The sequence below is a fragment of the Gymnodraco acuticeps genome, unplaced genomic scaffold, assembly GCF_902827175.1.
Source record: "Gymnodraco acuticeps unplaced genomic scaffold, fGymAcu1.1, whole genome shotgun sequence".
NCBI lineage: Eukaryota > Metazoa > Chordata > Actinopteri > Perciformes > Bathydraconidae > Gymnodraco > Gymnodraco acuticeps.
The window spans coordinates 1,404,545-1,420,250 of record NW_022990047.1 but is presented as its reverse complement, the minus strand read 5'-3'; the positions used below and the strand labels follow the sequence as shown (position 1 = coordinate 1,420,250).

At 41.6% G+C, this 15,706-nt stretch overlaps 1 protein-coding gene across 2 annotated transcripts; it reads right to left on the bottom strand.

Annotated features, from left to right (window-relative positions):
- Nucleotides 1-6,256: 6,256 nt before the first annotated feature.
- Nucleotides 6,257-15,409, bottom strand: si:dkey-234i14.6. Of its 2 annotated transcripts, XM_034215553.1 has the most exons (5): nucleotides 14,754-15,407; nucleotides 12,385-12,561; nucleotides 10,683-10,892; nucleotides 9,321-9,534; nucleotides 6,257-7,384 (listed from the first exon to the last, which is right to left on the bottom strand). In XM_034215553.1, exons 1-5 carry the CDS (start codon nucleotides 15,237-15,239, stop codon nucleotides 7,206-7,208), a joined length of 1,266 nt encoding a protein of 421 aa, XP_034071444.1. In that variant the 5' UTR covers nucleotides 15,240-15,407; the 3' UTR covers nucleotides 6,257-7,205. The 2 variants fall into 2 exon arrangements, with proteins under 2 accessions (XP_034071444.1, XP_034071445.1); XM_034215554.1 differs by lacking the exon at nucleotides 12,385-12,561 and having other exon boundaries at nucleotides 14,754-15,409.
- Nucleotides 15,410-15,706: the final 297 nt, after the last annotated feature.

Sequence of the window (15,706 nt, the reverse complement as noted above, 5' to 3'; positions counted from 1 at the left end):
AAAGGCACCTCATGATCAGTGGTCTACATGCAAACATTCTTTAGACGAGTCAATAATGGATCAAGAAAACTAAGATTTGACACACTTTGACAGAAGCTGATAATTTGCCCGTTATTTAATGCAACAAACACACTCACACACTAACAGACGTTGGTCAGTTATCGAGATGAAGCTAAGTTTATGCCCGCAGCATAAAACATTGTTGTTTGGACTCATTGATGCCCGTTGCTTTGACTACAACCATTCACTCTCTGCTTAACATTTGCCATTGATCACAGTCAAGCCCCCATTGGCAGGTCTAATTCATTTACTTGTCATTCCACATCATTGATTAAGTTGTCCTTCATCCCAGCTTTAATTATATGCAAAGATAAAAGATTTTCTCATTATTGTCTTTAATCTAATGAAAGGCCTTGTGCTACAGCAGGGGCTGGTTCAGAGGTCCAGACTATTGACCTTGGAGGGCAGAGCTTGCGGATGAATGTTTTTAATTAGACAGAGCCGACGGCTTTGGGAGGGAGAGCGTTAAGTTGCCCGTTAGGCCAGAGGGTGGGACAGATATGCACAGAGCAGTTTAATAGATCTCAGCAGGTCACTGTCTCTTACCTATATCTATATGTAAATACAAATAAGTGGAAAATAAATCTGAAAATGCGAAACTATCTACTTGAAATTAGCTTTTAATTTAGCACTTTTTAGATTTGGGCTAACAAATTGGAACCACTTGTGGAAGTTCAAGCTGTTTCAGTCACTAGCTGACGTGACATCTTTAATCTGTTAAAATAGACATTAGGTCTAGAGAATCACATTTGTTTCAAATTAGGGCTGAACGATTAATCGATTTTAAATCGAAATCGCGATTTGAAATGATGCGATTATCAAATCGCAAAGCCTGCGATTTTTTTTTACATTTTTTTTTTTACAATTTTTTTTTCTTTTTTTCTTGTGTGTCAGTCATCCACACCAATCAGAAGTGCTGTGCTCCACATGTACCAGCCATTGTTAATCAATCAGAAGTGGCCCATGATAGAAGGTGATAGACAGATTGATCCAATCACCTGCCAAGTGCTTTTGAAAGTGCCTGCCCTTTCCAAATGGCTTCCAATGGAGATTTCCTAGATGGTTTGGTGAAACAAACCATCTGAGTCAGGTTAGTAATGCTCCATCACATGTTTTACATCTATTACAGGGTGAATCTTAAACTGAAGCTTGACTTTAAAGCAACCCAACGGAAGTTTCATGTACGTTTAGTTCTTTCATTCGTAGCTCGGGCTGCGGCGATGCTAGAGACGGGAGTAAGTTAATACGACCTTCCTAGCCGGATTTATGGCCACATTTTACAATAAACTTACGTTGGGTCGCTTAAAAACAAATATTGCAATTCGAATCGCAATCGCAATATTTGTCAGAAAAATCGCAATTAGATTTTTTCCCAAAATCGTGCAGCCCTATTTCAAATGGGTGCATACTTTAAAAGTATATCATCATCATCATGTTATATGATTGATCTCTTTGAGCCAATGAAACCTTTAAGCAACATAAATAAAATGCATAATTTGTCAAGGTATAAATAAAACATCATGGCGTTCCAGTGTCCTCACCAGAGATGTGGTCGTTACAAAAAAAAAAGCAATATATTACACTACTTCGTTACTCTCTACATAAAGTAACTCGTTACTTTACTCGTTACTTATACTCGCAGGGCCGGCCCGCCCTTCCGTCCGTACAGGCAGATCACGCAGACTGCTAAAGTTTCAAATGTTCTCTTTATTTCAGTTTCCATTGTCGCATAAGACTGATCCAGATAGCTCCTGAATGTTTTCCTATCTGACCATGGCTGTCCTTTGTCTCCTGCTATCTGTATTTTGCGCAGTATATCTCTGAACAATGGTGATTCCACTGTGCAAATGAGAAACATTTCCTCTACTATGAAGGATGCTACAAGCCTGTCCATCTCTGCTTTGGTTACCGGTCCTCCAAATTCTAATTTGTGTTGCTTTGGCGGTGGCGCACTCACAACATCCTCACTCTGGGTTCGGGGGTCCTTAGCTATTAGCTTCACCTTAGCATGTGTTCTTTGATGGTGTTTGTTGAGGTTTGACGTGGTGTTTACAGCAGTGGTTAACAGCTTCTGGCCTGGACACAGTTTGTACCTCACCGTCACATTCCTGTCTATTCTTTGGACGAACTCAAAATAATGGGCATACCTCCACCCCCCTCGGAAGTTATCGCTGACTCAGCCATGTTTATGCAGAACTGCAAACGGAGATGTGGACGCGCAAGTCGCACAGATTACGTACATATCAACCTACGGCGGAAACCCCTCTTGTCTGTCAGTGTGATTATGACTGATTTTATAAAAGTAACGAAGTAACGCGTGTCGGGGCAATGTTAGTAACTGTAGTGTGATTACTGAATTATAAAAGTAGCGCGTTAACACTACTCCGTTACCGACAAAAGTAATATTATTACAGTAAAGCGTTACTTTGTAACGCGTTACACCCAACTCTGGTCCTCACCAATATTAATTTCTTTTGGCCACACTTTGCAGCCTGTGAAAAGTGTTGACTGTGCATAAAATATTCATATAATAGAAGTTATACTAAAACCCAATAAACAAATCTGACTTGTCCAGTGCAGTAACATGATGCTGCATTGATTTGGAGTCATGAGGTCGAATGACTTTGAAGATATTGAAAATATCCTAAATATTTCTACAACAAAAAAACAAAATGTTCATAGAAATAATTATATATAATAGAAAATACACAAAAATCAATTAAAGTGTTACGTCTTATTTTTCCAGTTTAGTTATCATATATTGTATTAATGGGCAAACAATGGGTCTCATGAAATGATAACTAATGTTTTTGTATTATTATTTTCTATTAAAATAATCATGTAAAATCAATTCATGACTAATCATAATTAAAACGGTAATTTATTGTTGGTCGCTTAGTGAAATGTCTGTAGAATGTCCAACCTAAAACTAACTTCACTGAGGGACGACCAAAACCACACAATTAAGGAAATATTGACAGGCGCATTGCCTGGCCTGGGCATCCGGGGCTTTAGTCTGTTACCTTAATGTACCTTAATGAACTGTGGGCTAAGCCCCGAATGTTTCCAGGTCCAGGAAACGCCCCTGTTGACGATGATTAAAAACAGCTGTGGACACTGCGGCCGGCGAGTTTTGTTGTACTTACTTGTCTGTATGGCTTCATCATGTGAGCATTGAGGCCCGCGATGTCCTGCAGGCTGTTATAGTTTAAACTTTGCTCGTTTATTCTCAAAGCATTATAACCAGCCCACTCAGCCTTCACATGTACACTCTTCAAAGGTTCAGAAGGCTGAATGTGGCTCTGCAGTCACACATAGGCCTATGGGAGGTATTATGATAGCATCTGATGGTGAACGCAGAAGTCACTGCTGGAGTCCATCACAAACATTTTAGCAATTAGCATGTTAGTCAAACCCGGCGTGCACCTGTTGGGCACAAGCCCCCAGGAAGTGCCCCGGACTCTGTGCCCAACATTCGTGTCCAAAGTCCGCGGTACTGCAACTTCCGTATCAGTCCGTGACGTCACCCGGCCCAAAACAACTTTTTCCCATAGATGAGAGTAACAAATGCGTCACTTCCGGGCAAAAATAACATCTCCGCCCACTTTTGGGGGAAAACAACGCTATCAGTTGAACGGCGGTCAATACAAATTCTGAAGTTTTTGCCAATCCGATCAGAAATGTAAGAAAACCGGAGATTTTTGGATCATCAAAGAGCCCGATTCCAATGGCCAGACAGGCAAACAATTGCATTAAGCCATTATAAATCGACGATCGGGCTCGATATATGGTTAAATATAGCAGTAGGCTATCGATTTTCATAGATGAGATTTTCATCAACGTCACTTTACGGCCCCGCCCACTTTTGGGGGAAACAACGCTGTCATTTGAATGGCGATCGAGCCTGAAGCCACAGAGCTCTTCTTTTACTGTCCTTTCTTCTTAGGGGAAGTACAGAAACACTGAACTCTGGATTATTTTTAATGTTTGATGTGCAATAAACGACACTGCAGCTTGTTGGCATGATACAACTATTATGTTCCGCCTCGCTCATGAGAGTAACAGCTGGAGAAATTACAGCCTCGCCTACTGATTTTAATTTAACCATATATCAAGACCGATTGTCGATTACCAATGATCAAATGTAATTGTTTGCCTGTCTTGTCATCGTAATCGGGCTCTTTGAAGATCCAAAAATCGACGGTTTTCAAAAAAATGTGATCGGATTGGCAAAAACTTCAGAATTTGTATTGACCGCCATTCAAATGACAGCGTTGTTTTCCCCCAAAAGTGGGCGGGGCCGTAATTTTTGCCCGGAAGTGACGTAGGTGTTACTCTCATCTATAGACTAATGGCGCGTTTCCACTGCAGCGGGTAGCCCCGTTTAAGCGTCCTTAACCGTCCTCAAGCGGCCAGGCCGGTTTTTGGTGGCGTTTCCATATAGCCTAGTACCGGCCAGCGGGTACTTTTTCCCTCTTTTTCCGGCCTCATAAAATCGTGGTTCCCTCAGACCAGGGCCAGGGCTGAACTAGTGACGTCAACACTCTCGACTGCTGATTGGTCAGAGAGAATCGTCACAAGATTGCGCGCGAGTTCATCCCTAGCGTCGCATATATATCTAGAAGCAAGCTTGCAGCATTTTTATAAACAGCATTTTGTAAACGGATGAGCTACAAAAATGGCTACGTCTAATAAGAAAAGCACACCGTGGTCGACCGAGGAGGTGACGACGTTCCTACATCTCATTGGGGATGATCAAATCCAGCGGGAGCTCGACGGAACAACTCGAAATGTGAACAAAAACAAAGCCGATCGCCCCGCCTACACTGCGTTGCTACCCCAGGTCCTAAACTGTAATGGAAATGCGCCACGGCCTGGGCCGGCCAGCGAGGCAGCCCGAGGCCAGAGCGAGGACGCTTAGGGACGCTTAAACGGGGCTACCCCGCTGCAGTGGAAACGCGCCATAACATGGGGAAAGAGACGTCTGAAAATCAGCGGATAATTTTTTAACTAAATAAACTACCCATTATGAACTATGTTATAGCCCTTATTGTAATATTATATAGTTCTTGAAGTTGTAAAATGCAGTAAAAGCCAAATCTAGATTTATTTTCTCTCTCCATTCATTCTAGTGAGCCGAGAGTGGGAGCTTGGGGGGCGGGGCTTAAGGGGCGCATGCTCTGTGAGCGCACATACGGGTTCTTCTGCTCTGACAGCCAGGCATGCCGGGTAATCTGTGACGTTTCGCTCTCTCAAAAGTTGGGCCATTTTGCCTTCATGCGCCAATGAGTAGCTCTCATAGGGGAAAACGAGACCCTGCCTCCCACGCTGTATCCAGTTCTTATTATACATCCATGGTTGGGCACGTTATTATAAGGATAGGTTTGAGGTGTGTTTGATTTGGGTCACTGAACGTGCTCGCTGGGCGGTGCCGTACGTCAGGTAGATGCAACTTCTGATGATGCTAATTAAAATGTAGATGAGTAGGCTATAAAATGACTTCTATTAATAAAATAAGGTTATTATAGTGCAATTACTGACTAGCAGTATCAACTTGTAGTAATACACCCCTTTGTATGTTGCATTACTTACAATAATACCCAACACTAAATAAAACCATAGGCCTATGATATTTCCCTTTAGGCCTAGATATATCTACTGCCAAAAAAAACGCTTAGATCTGAATAATACGACGCAACAAAAATAAACATTTTAATAAATGACAGAATGTCAGTGATTCATATAGGGGGACTGGAACAACTTTCTGCATGTGATATTGCAGTGACATTTTCAATTACGATTAAGATACGACATGGACGATGGATCACATAAAATTAGGATATATAACTCTTGAACAAATTCAAAGATATTTAGGCATCGCCTATGGGCGTTGTCTAAATATCTGCACAGGGGGCCTCATGACAAAATGTTGCTTAGGGCCCCAATTTTGCAGCACTCTCTATATACCTTAAATAATTATACAAACAGGAGTGAGAGGTCTTGTAATTTCGGGCTGAGCAGATGCAACTGAAGGAATACACCACTAGAGGACAATACTGCCTCATATCAGCCATTATGGCAACAATGTGTGACTACTGTATTATCTTAATATTTTGCAGTTCACAAAAATGTAAAAAAACTGTTAAAAAACTTGATAATCGACAGAATAGAACAGTTAAGTCTGTTTTACAAGCTGTCATTTTATTATCTTTATTTTCAGAATAAAAATATATATCAGCCCTGACGAGCAACTAACTTGAAGTTGCTTTTAAATTGAGGACCCTCCATATCACTCCTGACAAATCATTATCTTTATTGGCACTTTAACACTTTTAGATCACCTGGATCAAAATATAAAAAGAGTAACATGTTACACCAGATACAAATACATGTGTGATATCACAATTGGCTTGTAGTATGATCTCAGCACTATTTTCAAATAAGGCAAACATCTTAATTTACAAGGCTGCACACAAACATATGGCCACTCTAGCAAATACTTTAGGACTTCATCGCCACAGTTATCACATATCCAAACAAACACGAGGACGAACGTATATGTATAGTAACACTTTGGACTTCTGATCCGATTCCTCTGGACAATAACCGTTGAACATTATTCAGTGCTAGCTGATGATGTTATGGCTCATACTTATTTCTACTAGCACAATTGGTGTCCAGAAAGCACAATGAGCTTAATTTTGGAAATCATGTCAGTTCCTTTTCTTTTGAAAGAGAAGATGACAGTAATGAAAAGTAGTTTTCATTTACTCCACCTACTCCTAATATCTTAGGGCTAGATTTCTTTCCCTTAACATCTCAAACTTTACAGGGATATTTTCATTACAACACCAAAATGTTCTTTTCTTTTCTGACATAGTTTGATGCACAGTATTAACAAGCTTTACAACCTGAACACTGATCCAAATGTGGCCTTGGCTATTCTCGCTCCATCAATACACAAACATCCACCTATAACATATGGTTGCATGTTTACATCCATCATCCATCTGTTGACAGCTCATGCTGGTTCAGCTCCATCAGTATGTAGCTATTAGTGGTCCATTTCAGCATCAGACTCATGATACATTGTGAACAGAAGTGATCCACCACTAGGTGGCATTATGCATTCACTTCCTGGTGTTTCATTCATACATTGATTGAGCCAGGCCAGTCTGCTTGAAGGTCTCAGCCACCTGTCTGGAGTGCTGCATCTTAGCCGACAGAGCCTCGAGAACATCATTCTGGTCTACAGCAGTGGCTGTCCGGTAAATAAACGTCCCCATTGACTCCAGACCCCGCATACCTAGATTCACCCCACAACCTGAAGGATAAAATTGAAGGGAAAGGAAAATCACAAATCACAAATATCATACAAATAAAATCTATCTTAGTAACTCACAATGCATATTTATACTGTTCTTCTTTTTGCATCCTTAAGGTCATAGTTGTGGCTTAAATGAACAAAGGCACATACATAAACATAAAGCAGCATGAAGACAAAACCATAGGCGTTGGCTGAAAGGTTATTGAATGCAGTAATGAGTCACACACAGGCATAACTCGTAAAAAATTGATCCTCTCCTTTATTTCCATATTGCTCTTTCTCACTCGGTCTGATGTATTCAGAGGGCTCTCTGTTCTGCTTTATACAGTGGGGCAAAAAAGTATTTAGTCAGCCACTAATTGTGCAAGTTCTCCCACTTAAAAAGATGAGAGAGGCCTGTAATTTTCATCCTAGGTACACTTCAACTATGAGAGACAGAATGGGGGGAAATAATCCAGGAAATCACATTGTAGGATTTTTAATGAATTAATTGGTCAATTCCTCTGTAAAATAAGTATTTGGTCACCTACAAACAAACAAGATTTCTGGCTCTCACAGACCTGTAACTTCTTCTTTAAGAGCCTCCTCTGTCCTCCACTTGTTAACTGTATTAATGGCACCTGTTTGAACTCGTTATCAGTATAAAAGACACCTGTCCACAACCTCAAACAGTCACACTCCAAACTTCACTATGGCCAAGACCAAAGAGCTGTCAAAGGACACCAGAAACAAAATTGTAGACCTGCACCAGGCTGGGAAGACTGAATCTGCAATAGGTAAGCAGCTTGGTGTGAAGAAATCAACTGTGGGAGCAATTATTAGAAAATGGAAGACATACAAGACCACTGATAATCTCCCTCGATCTGGGGCTCCACGCAAGATCTCACCCCGTGGGGTCAAAATGATCAAAGAACGGTGAGCAAAAATCCCAGAACCACACGGGGGGGACCTAGTCAATGACCTGCAGAGAGCTGGGACCAAAGTAACAGCCCGTCTGAAGTTTGCTAGAGAACATTTAGATGATCCAGAAGAGGATTGGGAGAATGTCATATGGTCAGATGAAACCAAAATAGAACTTTTTGGTAAAAACTCAACTAGACGTGTTTGGAGGAGAAAGAATGCTGAGTTGCATCCAAAGAACACCATACCTACTGTGAAACATGGGGGTGGAAACATCATGCTTTGGGGCTGTTTTTCTGCAAAGGGACCAGGACGACTGATCCGTGTAAAGGAAAGAATGAATGGGGCCATGTATCGGGAGATTTTGAGTGACAACCTCCTTCCATCAGCAAGGGCATTGAAGATGAAACGTGGCTGGGTCTTTCAGCATGACAATGATCCCAAACACACCGCCCGGGCAACGAAGGAGTGGCTTCGTAAGAAGCATTTCAAGGTCCTGGAGTGGCCTAGCCAGTCTCCAGATCTCAACCCCATAGAAAATCTTTGGAGGGAGTTGAAAGTCTGTGTTGCCCAGCGACAGCCCCAAAACATCACTGCTCTAGAGGAGATCTGCATGGAGGAATGGGCCAAAATACCAGCAACAGTGTGTGAAAACCTTGTGAAGACTTACAGAAAACGTTTGACCTCTGTTATTGCCAACAAAGGGTATATAACAAAGTATTGAGATGAACTTTTGTTATTGACCAAATACTTATTTTCCACCATAATTTGCAAATAAATTCTTTAAAAATCAGACAATGTGATTTTCAGGCCTCTCTCATCTTTTTAAGTGGGAGAACTTGCACAATTGGTGGCTGACTAAATACTTTTTTGCCCCACTGTATATGTCTCACCTTCATCAATACTTCGAGGACAGAGACAATGCCACATTACATTACATTACATTAGAATCGTATACAGTACAGTGTTTAAGTGCAAATATCCCTTTTTATTCTCAGCAAAGCAATAAATAAGGTTTTATAGACATGTGTACCTGTGTCGAAGTTGAGGACGCGTGCTGCCTCCCCCTCCACAGTTACTGCCACATTGTTCCCCTCTATGTAGGCAGCGCTGATTCGTCTGTGTGATAACTGAATCTCAAATAGACGGCGGCTGCACTGCATGTGGTGGAGAGTCACGTCATTGAGACGGGGCTCTATGTCTGTCTTATACACATTGAAGGACTGGTGGAAAATGTTCTTCATGATCTAGGCAGAGAAACAGAGCATGTCATTTGCAGCATCATTTAAAGTCTACCTTATCATGTTTTAACCATATTGTGAACATCAAATTGATTATTTCAGTGATTTTACAAGCAAAGTTTGCGTTTCTTTGTCATATATGATATGAAAAAGCATATTTGACAGGATATATATATTGATTGTAATTGTATTCCATATGAAAAGCAAAGCAATTTACCAAATGATCAAAACTATGATTTGCAGATTGATCCATGATGAAAACAACCACATCTGTTTTAATGGTGCTCTGTAAGTCAAAATAAATGCCACTTCTAAAGGTTTTGTAGCAGCTTTTCTTCTGTGTGCAAGACAACTGTGACTCATAAAAGCACTTTGTCATTTCATGTTGATGCATGGACACAAAAAAATTACTTTTGTGAGCCTTTTCATTGATTTTTAAGCAATTGTGGGTATTGAGTGACAAAGCCTCGTGCATTCTCTCTGCTAAACTCTGTACTTCTTCAACCCATACGTGCACAGTCATCTGTAACTAAGTAACAGTGTATCTGATTGGCCACCCACATAGCAACAAGCCCTCCAAGGATGGTCTACCTGTCTCTACACACTCCAGGCTACATTTGACCAGAGCAGTACTTGTCATGAAACATACAGTGTGTAAATAAACAGAGACTGCCCAGCGGTTGTAAATGCACGAACAGCCTGTAGTTGAGCACATGAAGAAAGGATCCTGCGCACCACTTGTTCACTGAGGTGTAACGGCAGGGTACAGATGGCCTCCATACACAAAAACACCAGTGATGTCTATTTTCTCTTCCCCCTCTTTCGCCATTTCTTCATCTCATGCTCTCTTTGCCTTTGATACACTCAACCACATCCACAGACTTAAACACTTACACACTCACTCACGCAAACATACACCCACATAAAGACACTAATGGATTCCCAAAATAGTGCAGTCGAAAGCCATTTGCTGAATGCAAGGTGAGCAATAAGTAGCTATTTCAGCACGGCGCTGTCTCCAGAGATGTTTTTATCTGTGTTTTCCTTGCATTAACATGGAACTACTGCTGCATATCTTTCACATCTGGAGTCTTTAACATCAACAATAAGTAAGCATATCTCAGATTTGATAAAAAGGAGAAAGAGAGTCTCACAGAGGAGTTGGCCGTGTGCCTGAGGAAGCGGACCATCTTGGTGTCGGAGGCGGGGCACACAAGGGCCATGTAACGGTTTCTGAAGGTGCCGTAGATCTTCAGATGGAAGCCGGGTTTGGCCGTTGGATTTCGGTGCTCTCGGAGGGCCTCCATCCCGTAAGCCGACAGGTCGAAGTAGAGGCTGTGGGCACGGATCTCAGGTGTGGGTACCTGAAGAAAGGAGAGGCAAGAACAGATCAAACATCAAATCATTTCAGATATCACAAAATATACAAGGAGGTTAATGTCATATTTGTCAACATGAAAAACACATCTCATTATTGTCTTAGCATTCACGCACCCTGTTATGTTAATGTGGTGAAAACATTACAACATTACTCATATCTTCCTGTGGGGATAAATTCATTTGAGTGGAGAGTAAGAATAGCTTTTTATTTAGTGCTTCATTCTGGCAAGGACGCCCCATTTTCCCTCAAGCCAGAATGGATCCATTTTATTTTCAATGACATAAGCCAGCAAAGTGGGATAAAACAGCATTTATCGCAACCAAGGGAGATAGTGAGGGAACATGAGGCAACTGGGAGGGGATGGGAGCAATGGTGGGGACGAGCAAGTCACATCCTGAGAGCTACATTTAATCATAGAAACAGCCAGGGAGAAAAGGGGCCAATAAAAGGCAGCCACACACAGAGAACGTAATATGAATGGTTATGGTGGCAAAGAATAGCAAGGTGGGATATGCTTGTGTTCAGATTCATACAATGTCTTTGTTTCTTCAAACAAATCCTCTCTTTTTTGTATAGATTGTCACTGTTGATAATAATCATTAGCACAATTCAATCTTTATGAACAATACAGTCAACAATGGCTAATGTCTGGGTTGATGTAGGAGACCACTGCTGTAAATATTCTTTGTCTGCTGTTTCAATGTCTCCTCCTCAGTGGACCATGTAAGAATGCAGCATTTGTTTTTCAGTCTGAACAATATTTCTTCCCCCAAAGGCAGATCAGATGTCTTTGCCTTACCAATTTATTTCCAATTTCCTTTATCTGCAGCTTATGTTACACAACTCAAAATCAATTTCCCTCTGAGGGAGGGTTCCGTATTCATCTTCTCTGTGTTTTTGGGGCTTTTCTGATTTATCAGTCAAGGTATCTGAATGATCTGTTTATATAATGTCAAGTGACCTTTGGCACACAAAGTGAAAAACATTGTGGTGGATGTTTTTGATATATATTTGATCATATTCACATGCCAGGAAAAGCTTTTGAGTCTAGCCAGAGGAGCACAAAGGATCACATGTTTTTCCATCACTGTCACCTGCTTCCATCAAAACAACAGCTGCTCTTATCAAATTCAATGAGAAAATCAAAATAGGGCTGCTGTTGATGCTGACGAGATCCAACAGTGTGCTGTAATCTGGCTGTTTATATGAGAATCAGATATTGTGTTGAGCTGCTGTTGGCAGGTCCACACGACTGTTGGCTTTACTCAGTTTTATGAGGACAAATAAAAGACTGCAACATCCTGCAATATCCTGTTTCTACTCCCTGACAACCTTTACACAAACAGCAACCTGTTGGTTAATGACTCAGTGTGTGCACATGAGCTAATGAATCCGTATGTTCATTTATGTGTTTACAGATTGTGTGTGCGTGTTCATGTGTGGGTGTGAGTGAGTGTGCATGTGTGTGTCCTGACCTGCCTCTGGTCTAGTCTCTCTATGGTTGCATTAGCTCCATAGGCATGGCAGGTCTCCACAGTGTAGTCAGAGCTGATGCCCAGCACTGAGCAAGAGTCGCCACACGACCCATCAGCCACCACAATCACACGCGGCCACTCGTTCCGCGGGATTCGCCGCAGGTATTCCTCTGTAAACTGAAGCAATAGGGTTATTATTATGGTTATTGGATATAATAGTTGTATTAACAGTGAGTTATAATTTACTTTTTCATAGCTTAATGACTCCTTTATTGGAGGGGGAAGTAACACAGTGCATTTACTGAGATGAAGTATAAACATTTTAGTTTTCATTTATAGCTGTAGATATTAAGTATTTTTGAAAAATAAAGTTTGCTTGCAAAATAATATGCCTTATTATGCATAGTATCTTGTAATGCTTACATATGTGGGATAGTTGGACCAAGAGCATATTAAAATAGTTTTACACTTTAGGGTTGAAGGTAATGATTATTTATTTGATTCAATATGTTGCCAGTTAGCTAGTTGGTTAGTGAGTAAGTGAATTAGTTAGTTAGTTAGTTAGTTAGTTAGTTAGTTAGTTAGTTAGTTAGTTAGTTAGTTAGTTAGTTAGTTAGTTAGTTAGTTAGTTAGTTAGTTAGTTAGTTAGTTAGCTGCATGGTTAGTTATTTCTACAGATATGTCTTTACTGCCGATACTTCTATTTCTTTTTCTATTAGTTACAATGTATTAATACCCTTACAAGCCATTCAAATGGTCTCACAAGGTTGTGCGTGTCTTGGCAACAATGCGTCCCACAGAGAGATGTATTGTCATGCATGGCTGCCTGCCTCTCATTAAATTAAAACAGGTACTTTCCTGTGCCAAGTAGGAGGCAGAGCAGGAGAAAGCGAGTTAAAAAAAGACTCACAGGGGCTACATTGGCTAGCAACTACTTCATCCATTTAGACTGCAGAGAACAGGTCATTTAAAAGACCTCTTTTGCATTATCAAACCTTCAAACTTCTGGCAGGCTAGGAGGGTGAAACAAAATATGCATCAAACAAAATGTCCTGTTTGATCAAGCGGAGACTCTAAATTAAATGGATGTTGATTGTAATCAAAGACCCTCTTGACCCTGCTTTCCATCGTCCAAAGGTTGGTGAGTCACTTGATAGCAGAGAGGACAGCCGCAGCTAACAGAGATGACATCGAAGCTGATGATGAAAGAAGCTGTTGGCCGGAGGCAGGGACGAGGAGCAACACACAAGTGTAGCACTAAGATAGTTATTTGTTTTACTGTCACAACATCCTCAGTGACACTCCTACCAACCTTAATAAAGCAGTAATAAAGCAGTGTCTCTGGTTTCCAGCCATGACACAAATATTCACTGAACATTTCATAATTGTTTGCCCACTGATCACTCGTTTCTCCCAGAGTAACCCCTCTGAGGTTTTGGGTTGGTGGGTTTATGTTGCTCCTAAGTTGAGGGCTGAGAGGTTTTGTTATCATGTAATGTGTCTGTTGTTGTGGGTGTCATCTAGGTCAAAGTGAGGGCTATACAAATAAACATGACTTCTTTTTATAAAAGAGGCATAACATTTGTGATTATATAATAATGCATCAATCACAGTTTGTGGCGAGGTGCCAGACATTTACAATTTTAATGAATGTGTATTTGTCTTGGGAATACATTCAAACAAATCTGTTTCATAACATTAAATCCTTTGCAATCCAAATAGGATTAAATCCATTTTATTTTGATGTAATAATGTGTTTGGATTTGAGGGTTGAGGATTTTCCCTATAGGTTTAAGGTCTGTTCTCACTTTACAGTTTATTTCCACAGATCAGCCCTCATTTAGTCTAATTGTACTCAATGTTGTCTTAGGATATTGCTTCAGTAAAATTGTAGAATTGTAAATCACAGTAAGGCTGGAGCCAAACTGAATGTGATTAAGAGAAAGTCAAATGTAAGGAGTATGTTTGCTGCAAAACCCGTATGCAAAAGGTTTCTATGAAAACAAGGAAAACTAGCTCATATTGAGAGCGTCCAAAGGCACTTTACATGTCAGAAAATAATTGAGTGAGCTATTAGACAGCAGCAGCCTTGTTCAGGGGCATCTGATTGGACATATGAACACACATCTCTGTCACCATCACAGCTGATAGATATCAGACCTGTGAAAGTCCTCAAACATTATCTCCAGAAGAGTGATACATGTAGCCTATTATTGATCAAATATCACGGGAGGAAATTCAAGTTGTAAGACATATAATGAATAGCCTATTGGCCAGAGAAGCACATGAAGGTTATTTTTGAGAGAAAAACAGCATAGAAGTGCCAGCATGATTAATAAACTGTAATCTGGATTCCTTGAGGAGGTTACCTTGTTACCCAGCAGCACCTTGACGTCCACCTTCTGTTTCTTCTGCTCCAGGATGCTCAGCAGGTACTCCTGAAACACGCCTATCCTGGTGAAGAAGTGCTCGTTGTGCCAACAGCCCTCCATGTTATCAAAGTCCACCCCGAGTCCCAGCAGAAACTTCACACTCCGGGGATCCAGGGCGATCTGCTGGGGCCGGCAGAGCAGGGCAGCCCGGTACCTCTCATCCAGTACGGTCAATTTCAGCACCTTCCCGGAGCGGACAGCGGCCAGCGCGGCCGTCAGACCCACGGGACCCGAGCCCACAATGAGCACCGAGACCCTGGCCCGCCACTGTCTGAAGCCGTCGAGGCTCACTTTCACCACCACGTACACGGCCACCGCCACCAAAGTGCTCAGAGCGGTGTCATAGGCAAGAGCGCGATACCTCTGCTCCGCGTACTCCCCGATGCCGCCAACTCCTGCGTTTTCTGCCTGCAACCCGTCCATACCGCGAACAGGAATTGTAGGCTACTATGATAACGAGCCAGCAGCTGAATTCTGCTTTAATATCAAGCCAAACGTCCTTTCATCATTCACTGACAGAGAGAAGGCGTTACATCCACGCACACATCCAAACCCATTTGAGACGCTGCAAGTTGAGTTGCAGCACGCTGCTCTCTCTCTCTCTCCTCTCTGATAGAGAGCGCTAGATTTAGGAGATAGAGAGAGAAGAAAGAGAGGATAGAGGAAGAGAGAGAGAGAGAGAGAGAGAAGAGAGCGAGCTCTCTCCTCTCTCTCTCTTCTCTCTATTCTCTCCTCTTTCTCTCTCTCTCACTCACACACACACACACAACAACACAACCCCCCCCCAAAAACCACCAACACACACACACCCACACACACACTCACTCACTCACTCACTCACTCACTCACTCACTCACTCACTCTCTCTCTCTTTCCCTTTCTCTCTCTTT

Excerpts from the sequence above, each read along its gene's own strand:
- si:dkey-234i14.6 (XM_034215553.1), bottom strand. The coding sequence starts at position 15,239 with ATGGACGGGTTGCAGGCAGAAAACGCAGGAGTTGGCGGCATCGGGGAG. Across the intron at positions 12,562-14,753 it reads AGGTGCTGCTGGGTAACAAG|TTTACAGAGGAATACCTGCG; the intron begins GTAACCTCCTCA and ends CTATTGCTTCAG. Across the intron at positions 10,893-12,384 it reads AGAGACTAGACCAGAGGCAG|GTACCCACACCTGAGATCCG; the intron begins GTCAGGACACAC and ends TCCTTTCTTCAG.